General features: G+C 39.9%; 1 protein-coding gene across 4 annotated transcripts in view; it reads right to left on the bottom strand.

Annotated features, from left to right (window-relative positions):
• Positions 1–7,285: 7,285 nt before the first annotated feature.
• The window catches only part of bahd1 (bromo adjacent homology domain containing 1), an 84,287-nt gene continuing 79,111 nt past the window's right edge, over positions 7,286–12,461 (bottom strand). For all 4 annotated transcript variants that reach the window (XM_061253162.1, XM_061253144.1, XM_061253153.1 and 1 more), the window contains 3 exons: positions 10,316–10,395; positions 8,115–8,206; positions 7,286–7,637 (listed from right to left, as the gene is read on the bottom strand). In XM_061253162.1, coding sequence (XP_061109146.1) covers positions 7,451–7,637; positions 8,115–8,206; positions 10,316–10,395 — 359 coding nt within the window. In that variant the 3' untranslated portion in view covers positions 7,286–7,450. The remainder of the gene's footprint in view (positions 7,638–8,114; positions 8,207–10,315; positions 10,396–12,461) is intronic.

Below are 12,461 nucleotides of genomic sequence, written 5' to 3'. Positions count from 1 at the left end.
TTGTCAACGCAAGGCAAGTTTGGCTCATTATCATTTGCTTTGTTTTTGAATTTGTTATATCTTCATGGTTAGTTTAGTTTTTTTAATGTAATTGCAACAGTAAGCACAATATGAATGGGATTTTACTATTTGTGGCCGTGTCTGACATAACGTGGTAAATAGAGGGTAAATAACCCCTTGAAACATCAATATCCCATAATTAACACAGATTAACAGCATGTTGAAGTTCTAGTATTGCAATTGTAGTAGTAAAAAATAATATTTTGAAGATCATTAATTAAATGGAGGGACTATGTATAAAAAGGATTGTCATTCCAAATAGATCACCTGATATGGATGTAAATTAGTGCTACTCAACTCCATTTCCTGCGGGCCGCAGTGTCTGCGTGCGCCACAGCACCTGATTTCACTCATTATTTTATCTGCTTGGTACAGATAAGCTCATTACTGAAATCAGGTGCTGTAGCATATGGTTTAAGCAAATGCCTGCAGACACTGTGGCCTGCAGTATGTGAATTTGAGTAGTGCTGATGTAAATACTCGAATTAAAGGTGACAGTCCACACTTTGGTTGGCATTTATCACTTTAAACTCATATTGATCGTTTCATTTGAAAATGCAATCTGCTGGAGCACAGAGCCAAAAGAATAGGGGGCCTCATCAGAAATTGGTCATACGTTGAAATTGTTGTGAAAATGTCCATACCTTTACACTCACACCAGACCATCTGTACGAACTATTCATTGTGGCTTTTCAGCTGTATTGCAGGCATGAGGTATTATCTCATGATATTCTACATCTGTCAACCTCCACGATATCTGAAGATAATAAATGTGTAGCCTACGAACTGGGCAGTGTAAATCAGTTTGGTAAACGCGATGGCAACATGAAAGTTATAGACAAAATTCCAACAAAACTGGTATTAAAAGCCTACATGCACTTCTTAGTGCGGTTTGTATTCACAATGATATTGCGCAATAGTTAAAAGGAAGCTCCTGTGAAAACTAAATGTGAATTGCTACAAATAGCTGTGCAAAAGAAACATGTTTGAAACCGTGGTAGGATCCAAATCCACCCCAATTCCATGCACGAGGCCCCAGAAATTGTATCAATGTCTAAAAACTTACGGACTGCACTGTACTTTAAAGACTACAGAAAACTTACAAGGTTGAATGATTGCATGTTTATGTATGTGTACCAGTGTCTAATTTCCTTTACATTATTTTTCCTGTCAATGTTTCATTTTAAACCACTACAAAAGGGACATGCATTTGCTTTATACTGGACAAAAAACATTTAATTAATTTTAATTAACGGTAAATGAGTGGTTTTGGACCCATAGATATTTGAAGAACCTATGCTGATGAAAAGATAATAATTCCCACTTGAAAATGCAAACGAGAGTGCCATTAGTCAAAACAGTTTGTAGTAAAGAAAAGATTGGATGATTTACAGCAACATACATTTGAGCATTTTGGATAGATTTGGAGACACTATAAGGGATGCCAGGGCACACTGCTTACTTTTTGCTCCATTTAAAATATCTTTAGTAGTACTGCATATCACCCTCAGATTTTGCACACTTTATGTTTATGATTCAGAACATGTATTTGTTTACCCCCTGCCTATTTGTGATTCCCAATATTTAATTGCAAAATAAAGGAGAACTTCATTTTTATATTTGTCGCATTTTGTATCTCTGTGATGCTTGCCTTTGGAGTTATTAAGCCTCAGTAGAACACTGCAAAAAATGGAAAAAGGGTTGCCAGATTTGGAGTCTGCGCAAAGGGGTTCACTTTCTTCTTTTGAATCACAAAATCATCACTGCTAAGTTACAGGTAAATAAGTACAATAACTGGCAATGGCACCTAAAACATCTTTAAATGCCTCGTCATAGACAAGTCTTTTTTGTTTTGTATCCAGGTAGAAAGGTGAAAGACAGAAAATAAAATGAATAGCATATTTTGAAGCCACTGGTGAAGGGCTGATAATGCTAATTGTATCTATGTGATCATGCTAGCACTTGGAACTGTACTTTCCTCTAGGGTCCTGAACGTACTTGTCCCTGGGTTTGATTTGCACTTCATTGTATGTCGCTCTGGATAAGAGCATCTGCGCAATGCATTACATTATATTAATGGCATTTGGCAGACGCTCTTATCCAGAGCAACGTACAACAAAATGCAAAGTGCATACCCATAACCAGGGATAAGTGCTGAAAGACCCTTTTTTTATTGTAGTACCGCAACACACAAATGTATGAACAAACTGCTTACCTAGCCAAACAATGCTTTCCTAGCCAAACAAAACATCCTAATACACAAGTAAATATCACAGGTAAAGACAACAATTAAGGTTTACAGGGAGGTAGGGAGGAACAGGGAGAGGTGCTGCTTGAAGAGGTGCGTCTTCAGTTTGCGCTTGAAGATGGGAAGAGATTCTACTGTTCTGACCTCAACGGGGAGTTCGTTCCACCACCGTGGAGCCAGAACAGACAGTAGTCGTGAGCGTGAGGTGGAGGTTCGGAGAGGGGGAGGTGCCAAGTGGCCTGTGGAGGCCGAACAAAGAGGTCTGGCAGGGGTGTAGGGTCTGATGATTTTTTGGAGGTAAGCTGGGGCAGACCCCTTAACTGCTTGGATGGCTAGCACCAATGTTTTGAATTTGATGCGAACCATGACAGGCAGCCAGTGGAGGGAAGTAAGCAGGGGGGGTCACATGTGAGTGTTTGGGAAGGTTGAAGACCAGATGAGCTGCTGCATTCTGGTTAAGTTGGAGGGGTGCTTTTAATGTAATGTAATGTAATGCTTTGCTCAACTCATTTGGCTTTACTGATGTGAGCACATCACCCAAATCAACGAGTTCATCAGGCTGCTGAGGAAAAGAAAATTACCTCGAAAGTCCCTCTGGGTACACCAGTCTCTGGCATACTGAACTGTGACATACCCATTGACTTCTTCAAAGGTCAGGACATCATCTTCGACAGTGACTGGTTCTTCTTTTATTGTACAGAACTGCTGTGGCATGACCTTTCTCCTTGAAAGTAGTGAAAGTTCCTAGTGCCTGGTAAAGTTGCCTGGCTGAAATTTTTGTTAAAAAAAAATTCTCAGCAAGTGATTGGGATATTGAAGCATTCTACTTCAACAGTTGTCCTGAGCAAAAAGGTACATCAATGTCTGATCAGTACTTTCTGCTTACAGTTACATTACATTATTGGCATTTGGCAGACACTCTTATCCAGAACAACGTACAGTTGATTAGACTAAGCAGGAGACAATCCTCCCCTGGAGCAATTCAGGGTTAAGGGCCTTGCTCAAGGACAGATCTTATTGTGGCTACACCGGGATTAGAACCACCGACCTTGCGTGTCCCAGTCATGTACCTTAACCACTACGCTACAGGCCGCCCCCACATTTCAACAATACATTAAAAATGAAATGGATAATCCTGAATTATTCACTATTATGACAATCAGACTGAAGGAAGACCACTGTAGTGTATATAAAAAATCTGACTCATGAAGTTTCATGATCGAAGTAAGAAAGTCAATAATTAAGATTGAAACAGTGAGCGATAAGTGCATACTCGGCAGCAACCGACACAGCGCTGTGTTGGGGTTCAATATTAGCCAAAACCTTCTACCAGCCACCAAATTTTGAACCACACAGTTCAGCAGCAGAGCTGCAGAGCTGGTGTAGAGATTGTGGCTGGTTTTGTCTCTCGGCACAGAAATCTAAAGTACAAAAATGATTTCACAAATGGGACATTAGGAGCATACGACTGGATTACAACTTTCTATGTCACCATTGGGCGACATGGCTCAGGCAGTAAGAGCAGTCGTCTGGCAGTCGGAAGGTTGCCGGTTCGATCCCCCGCCTGGGCTGTGTCGAAGTGTCCCTAACCCCCAAATGCTCCTGACGAGCTGGTCGGCGCCTTGCATGGCAGCCAATCGCCGTCGGTGTGTGAGTATGTGTATGAATGGGTGAATGAGAAGCATCAGTTGTACAGCGCTTTGGATAAAGGCGCTATATAAATGCCAACCATTTACCATTCAAAGCAATATTCTGTTCACACTTATTCATCTGTCCAATGTGTGTGTGTAAAGGATAAAGAGAGAGCAGAAACTGTGTTAAATGTTAACATCAATCTACCGCAAAACAGAACAATAATTTCCAATGCCTTGAAAGTCTTGCGACTTCAAATCACATACTCCCAAGAGAAATTTATTTGAAACTCATATATTATTTATTCCATTTAAAGATTTTTTCTTATAATACACAGGTCTGTCTTAAATAATACAAACGCGCTGTGCTATAACTGTCTCATTTCCAAGAATGCCCGGTACTCAAGAGATGAGATATATACAAATCATCAGAAGAACTTGGAATTCAAGAGCGTGGTTTGTACTGTATTCAATCTTATACTCCTTCCTTCCTCTTTTTGGTACATCAAGGTCTGACCAGTACTTTCTTCTTACAATTGGTATCAAGCTGATTGGAAATCATCACTATTCAGAACATTTCAACAATACATTTCAAATAAAATGGATAATGCTGAATTATTCACTATTATGACAATATCTACCTGGGCACAGAGACATTCTGCATTTCATCAACAGCAGTTAGAATCATCATACATTTCCTTCAGTGTGGTAGGCCCGATTTTCACCATCTTTCATGCAACCAGCAATGGCAGGTACTACTTTAATCCACCAATAAGTCTGAATAAACCCTGTATTTTCTGTTTTAGAAAGCACCGGACCTATGGGAAAGGGCTATGCGGTGTGGGAGAGAATTTCTCTTGGCTAATGAGGATGTAGCCACATTGCGCTAAAGAACGGTGGAGTAACAGACAGAAGAAGTGCAGTTTTTTTATACAGCGCAGAGTGCAATCTCCACTCTTCCAGAGCCATTCACTACATGTGCCATCTTGCACCATTCGAGGCTGCATTATTATGATAATTTCAAAATGGCAGCATTTCAGCAAGGACAGATTGGGACCTTACGGTGTGAGATTTCCTCTGGATTTCATTGCAGCCAGGGTTTACAAATCACTCATCTGGAGATGGATGCAAATCTTTGTTTTAAGAGTAAGTACAGGCCTAAATCAAACATTACAAGGAAACTTGCTCAGTTTTAGCCAAGATTCTCTGCATATCACATCCAATGGCCTCAATGACACCTTTTCATAGTTGTGTTAAGACTTGCAGGTATAGTGTCAGCAGTGAGAAGGGTATCTCATGGTATGACGTGGTCCTTTTTTTCTTGGAATAATTAGGGAATAAATATGCTGAGGACAAAAATATAAAAATGGTTCATGAATCTGCACAATTTAGTCATGGTGAAAATCCCACCCAACGGTAAATGGAAAAAACCATGTGACCAAAATAATTTAAACTTTGATTTGTGTAGCTTTGTCTTTCCTCATACCAGGAGCAATTTTGAAGAGAGATACATTATTTGGCGCTCAGTACTGTACTTTTCCAAAGTTCTTTTCTGAAGGTGGTTGAGCCTCTGCAGGAATTCAGAGGACGGAGAGCAAGAGTGTGAAATCGATTATAAGCGTCATAGTTCTTTGTACACGGAGCATTGTATAAGACTTCTGGGAAAGCCTGCAATTACATATTAGTGCTTAAAAATTCAATCAGGTGTCCCTATTGTCTGTATAACTTAACGTCAGAAACTAGGTTTCTTCTGGACTGAAATCTGACACCAGTACAATTCCTTCCCAAAAGAGAAAAAGGCAAAAACAAAGCAATGCATTTGCAGCAAATAAATTACATTTGCTGAGACTTTCCAAGGAAAAGGAAAAAAGAGAATTGAAAATTTTCATCAAGACATCAAGGAGAATCCACTAAGCTCCCAGACCTGCTCCAGAAAGGCACAGCAGGTCTATTAAACAAGTGGTTTCATATTGGGAGCGACTGTGTGTGAATCCACATGCTGTCTGTGTCTGGGGTCTTCCAGTGCTAGAAAGGGCCTTTCACTACACAGCAGGAGGAGGATAAAGGACAGCTGTTGTGGTAAGAGGCACCACACAGAACAATGTCATGTTTATGTTTGTCCATGAGTGCAAGTGTGTGTGTGTGTGCGCGCGTGTAAGAGCAGATGTGGGATCTTCCCATAACCCCATATGTGATGACAGCCTTGGGGTCCTTCTTTTCTATAAGTAAACAAACATAAATACACAGTATTTCTCCCGTATAATATTAGTTGCGGGTAAAGCCTAAAACACAATCATAAAATCTCTAATAAAACATCAAATGAATTAGTGCAAACGAACAATGGAGAGGGAGGGGCTGGTGGCTGAGGCAAGGAGTGTGTGTGTGTGTGTGTGTGTGTGTGTGTGTGTGTGTGTGGGTGGAGGGGGAGGGAGGGGGTGTTCGTGTTAGGATCAGGGCTCTGATTGGTGACATCCTTTGGTTTAATCTTGAGGTGGGGATTTGGGTAAGTGGGGCTTAAGGGTAGGGTGGAGCCTAAATCTCTACCAGCAAGTAATAAGGCAAGTCACGGGTAATAGTGGGGTTGAGCGTTGATATTAACGCCTCCCTCTCATTGGTCAATTCACAGCTGTGAAGGGGGGGGCACCCGCTCCAGTGGGGGGGATAACCCAGAAGACCCTGGGATACTTGGTCCTCCCATTTTAAGTTAATGGCCATCTCCTTTATTTCCTTTCACTGTTACTGTGGAGACAGTGGACCAGTGCCAACCCATCACCTGGGCGATGAAGAAACGTCTACTTTGAAGAAACGTCTCCTCTCAATAGGATATTCTTATAATTCAGGCTTAAAGAGTTCTTAATGAACTTTTAAAAAAATAACCTTCTTCTGCTTCTCACGTCACCACAGAGAAGTGAAAATATCACCTTTATACACTTGGGCCAATAAGGGTGGTTTTACACCTCGAGAGAGGGCGAGGCTTCCATTTCCGTTTGAAATCACCCTTATTGCACCTGATTGTGGAATAACTGCTCTTGATTGAAACTACCAGTTACTATGCATTACAGGAACACACTCATGGTCACCTTCAGCGGAGATTTTAAAAATAATAATAATAATAATAATAATAATAATAATAATAATAAATTCATTAAACAGTTGTGTTAACATGGGATTTTTGTGTTGGTAAAAATGTCTCTCTTGTTATTTTTGTCATATCATTGATATGTTGTGCATCAACCGTCTGTTCACCCTTCTCAGGGTCGATGAGGCCATGGCAGCCATATCTCTGAGTGAGAAACCCCCCCCCCCAACAGTGCCCTTTCCACCCCTCCAAAAGTTACTTGGGGCAAGCATTTACTGATCTCTGATCCCCCCCCTGCTCGAAAGCCCCTGCACCAGATTTGGCACCTGCCTGCTGGCTTTTTGTTTTTGTTCAATAAATTGATTTTCCTTTGCCGGCTCCCCTCTCTTGTGTGCGATTATTTTCCCCCATGGTGCCCCTGGCCCAGGAACCCTACTGCAGGTTCTTCAGGATGCGGCCGTAGCGGAAGTCGTAAACGTGGCGGCAGAGGAACACCAGGTCGGGGTCGATGTTGGCAGGCACACGCCGGTGTGCCGGGATGGTGTACTCTGGAGAGGGTGGCACCACCGGGGCACTTTCGGGTAGACCCTCAACACGGCGCTTCACCAAGGCACAAAATCTGCAACACCCAGAAAGGCCCAACCGGAGAGCATGCCTCAGTTTGCTATGCAGTTGAGATCATAAGCTTAACCCTTTCAGTCCCAAGGGGTGTCATATGGCACTAAAGCTTAAATACCGTAAAATGGCACTCTCAACCTTATACCTTATACCTTTTCAGCCAATCAAATTCAACCAAACAATGCAAAACTATTGTTTTAAGGCCATATTAAAACCCTACTAAATATCCCTATACCCCTATTAAAACCCTACTTTCTCCATTTTTTCTCGAAGCCAAAACCCCTTGGGATTTGGGTGGTGGGCTTGGGACTGAAAGGGTGACGAAAAGAGAATCGCAATCGTCATACATTGTTCTTAAACACACAGAACACTAGTACATCTTTCAGTTAGAAGAAAATACAAAAATGTTATGTAATTCACATCCCTTGCTCAAGCTCATTCACACCTATACTGTAGTAGCAGTATAGCAGCTCCTTACCTACAGTACTGTGCTAATGTCAACACGTAGCACTTGTCTTCAATACATGCCACACTGTTCTCATCCTGATGTCGAGATGCAAAAATCTCATTCTGAAATAGGGGGGAGTAGGAGAGGGGGACAACACACAATTCAAGATGTGACATTTCAGCAATCCACTCACAGAAAAATAAACCACCAATAGCCTTTAGCTAGTGGTGTCATATTTATGATTCACCACAAGCTAATGTCCATCAGAATATCTAAAGACCATGAGATACAATTTAAGCTGCCTGGCTCCATGTGCATTGACGCAGAATCAGTATCGACAGATTGATACTGCTTTCTACTCAAAAATAAAAAATGAAGGAATGTGAGCAGGTGAAATGTAGTAATGGACAACCTGTAAGGTAAAAAAAAAAGGCTCTGGCCTATATATTATAAGGATATTACTTATACTGCAATCACCTAGCATGCACCCCTATTCCGTTTGACCTACAAAAGTGCAGAACACCAAATAGGTGGAATACAAAAGTGCCATATCGCTATGAAGTCACAGGATATACTGAAAAGCTACTTGTGAATGTCTATTTCTTCTTTGGAAAAGTTAAATTTACATTTGTTAACACCTCAAGTATCACCCCTTTCCTTGAAACAAGCTTGAAAATGAAATACCCAAAATAAAATGGTTACTATCCTTGAACCCTTTTGACTACAGGCATGATACTGGTATCTTCTGAAAGGTATCTCTGAAAGAGCCCAAGGGGTTTAGGGTTTGTTTTCCAAGAGTCAGAATTACTCCAAATATTACTAACACAAAGTTACAGAAGACGAAAACAAACACAGTGAAAGTGGAAGCTTATTTTCTCACTGAAAAGATTTTCTCTTTTTGATCAAATATACATTATTGTAGCTGTGGCTGGTGCGCTAAACTATACTAAACTATACAACAGGTCAAGAAGATAATACAAAATTACAATAATCACAATAATAGTATCTTGTATACTAATATATTCATTGAGGTCCATTGATTGAAGTTGTCAAATACCCAACCTCCATCAACAAGTCAAACACATTCCACAATTTCACATTGCTTATTATTCAAAAGCACGCTGGCTCCTTTATTTATAAACATACTGAATAATAATGAAATATTTTGAGAATTTATTTAGATGCTCACTGATATAAAATGGGGTCATATCACTGAAAATTCCATCTCTTGTGGAGTCAATGGTGTTTTCTCTGTCCTCCTCAGAAATATTCACTCAGACAAGAGATTACTTGGAACGGCTCTATTTAGACGTAGGCATCGCAAAATAATTGTTTTGTTGTAAAATGGCAACCCTTTTTTTTTTTTTTATCTCAAGAACTGTTTTTGCTGAAGCACAAAATTATCAGCGTGTATATTAAAAATGCTATGTAGCCAAAAAAAATGCTGTGTTCTTTTATGCAAGCCTAACAAACTATATGCCATTGGAAACGTAATGTCATTAGGTAAAAAAAAGTAGTCGGTTCTTTGATGAGCTGAAGTTATACAGAATTTTCTTACACACAAATGTGGATAATGCATTTTCTCTGCAACTACATTACCAATACTGGTCAGAGACGCTCGTAATTGGGCTCATCTTGTTCGAGAGAGCCTATACAAAATGTACATAATAGCATTGCTATGTACGTATGTAAGTACTTTTCAATGGCAGGACCAACAATAATGGTAATTCCTCCAGAGAAAATCCAAGTAAACAATGGATGTTTATCCAAGGTATGTGTATGTAAAAAAATGTATGTATTTGGACCGCTGGACCCTTGTCGTGAGAAGGACATTACCTTACTTCTTGTAGCATATTACATTACATTATTGGCATTTGGCAGACGCTCTTATCCAGAGCGACGTACAGTTGATTAGACTAAGCAGGAGACAATCCTCCCCTGGAGCAATGCAGGGTTAAGGGCCTTGCTCAAGGACCCAACGGCTGTGCGGATCTTATTGTGGCTATACCGGGATTAGAACCACCGACCTTGTGTGTGCCAGTCATTTACCTTAACCACTACGCTACAGGCCGCCCAGCATATGGATTTCCGAATGCAGAGAAGCTGAGATGACCCCACGCTTGTTTTACCACCCACGTTACAAATTAAGCAACTGTTGTTTTTAAAGTAATGACATCTTAATATAGGTTACATAGATCTAGCTGTGTTTGTGACACTTTGTAGAAACTCACCTCACAGTGCATACTGGGATTGCGGCCTCCCTGTGTGTGTTCAGGTCGGTAGTACCAGAACAAGCTCATCATCATCTCTCCTGTGGAAGTCAGGGCAAAACTAATTGGTTGATGGAATCCAGACCCAAAAGTAAACATCAATACCATGATCTCACTCTGCACATTTCCTGAAAAAAGACATGGTGTGACTACTCTTTTATGAGGATCAATTCATGGTTATTCTCCTCCGTCAAACTGCCCATTCCTATTATAAGATTCTGCTGGATTTTCTATTTGTTCTCATAGGAAGATTATCAAGCCTGGCTCCATGTCAGTTTAAACTAATTGGCAATTTAAATCAGTGTTATAACAACAAGTGCAATTAAAACACTACAATGTGATTTAGTATTCCAGAGAAGTAGGCTCTTTCTACTGTGGACCTTCCACAAGACAGTAAACTTGGTAAAGAGCAAGAACAGGGAATTGATTTCTTTGATTTCCTTTCCTTGTAACAGCCATTAAATGAGTGGCAGAACATGCAAGTACCTTTAATTAGGGTATGATAAGGAGCTGATGAATTGTTGGTGGCTATATAAAAAAGGTTATACAGCATTTGTTCCAGAAGTTTGGACAACTCTGTCCAAACTACTGTCAAGTAGTTAAAACCAATTTTTATATGACACAAACAGAATGTTTTCAGGATTTTCATACCAACAATATAGTGCACAGAACTAAGTAATGCACAGTATGTTCAAATAGGATCAGTGCATAAGTAAAGTTATTTGTTATTATTTTAGGCAAGAAAGGTTATTCTATAGGCAGAGATAGAGTGCCATCCAGAATTGTTCAAATCCTTAAGAACATGCGCTGAAAAATGGGAAAATTATATTATTTAACATTAAACTGCTCAGAATATAAGATAGTCTTTACATTGTTTCACACCCCGGTTTTCAGTACATCGTATACCCTCCCTTCACATAGATAAAACTACTGAGGGGCCATCTATTTGGTTTTGTGAGAGCAGTGAACGTATTACGGGATCTTCGACCATTCCTTCATACATTTTTCAAAATGCCTTATACATTTCTGATCATATTGATTCTGCCTTGCACTTGATCAGGTTCAAGTCTGGAAACAGTAATGTTGTGGTCTGCTAATTTCTCGGTTAGATTTGAGGTATGCCTGGGATCATTATCTTGCTGAAGATTTGTGGTGTTTTGAGTTTCTTCATGGAGGAGTTGCTGGAGTTCCTGATTCCACTGATCTTAACAAAAGCCCAAAACCAAGAACATGTAAAAAATCTTCAAAAATCCATAAAAAAAACACAAAAAGATAACCAGAGAAAATTACAGAACAAAACTACTGAAGCAGATTTCAATTTTCCTTTTCATTTTTTGAAGACATGATGCAATTGATGTTGAAAAATAAACTTAGTTCTACCATTACATACCAAAATCATCATTTGAAGGCAATTATTTTCACACCTTTTCACATAATAGTGAGAACAGTGGCATCTGGTGGTCAGAAACAGGTTGATACAGTTTTACATACACACATATACACACATATCTCACACACATAAAGATCAAAATCACAGGAGACCACAACCATCACCAGTGTATGTCAGAAATGTTGAAGAAACCACTCCAAACTACAGCATCAATCTGATATACTGAAATATAGCTGCAAGCAGCAATTCCCAGGGTCCAAGCAGCATAACAAAAGTTGGCAAGGAGAGACTGAGATGGAGGAAACCCACACAGGTATGGGGAAAACATGCAATTCTACAGAGAAAGGCCCCAGTTGGAATTCAAACCTAGGACCTTGCTTACATTAGTGTAACTGTGGCGTTATAACAATTCCAACAGTCCAGTCCAATTCCAACAATTATCATGGCTGTATTTAGATTAATACGAAAGCTCTAGCTAGATTTCAGACATGCATGGGTTTTCGGTTAATTTCAATAAAATCACGCAATCAACACTCTATAATTGAATACAGCTCATTCAATGACATGTCTGAGAATAGCAATATTGACAACATTACAGAGCTACATATACATAACAATAGCAAGCTAGATAACCTAGCATCACAGCTCCTGGATCCTTTCTTTTAAAGTATTCATGCATGCTGTTGTGATCTGCCATTTCATCTTTGCACAGCGTGC

Source organism: Conger conger, chromosome 1 (assembly GCF_963514075.1).
Source record: "Conger conger chromosome 1, fConCon1.1, whole genome shotgun sequence".
Lineage (NCBI taxonomy): Eukaryota > Metazoa > Chordata > Actinopteri > Anguilliformes > Congridae > Conger > Conger conger.
The sequence above is the reverse complement of the archived record's forward strand: the minus strand, read 5'-3'. Positions and strand labels throughout refer to the sequence as shown.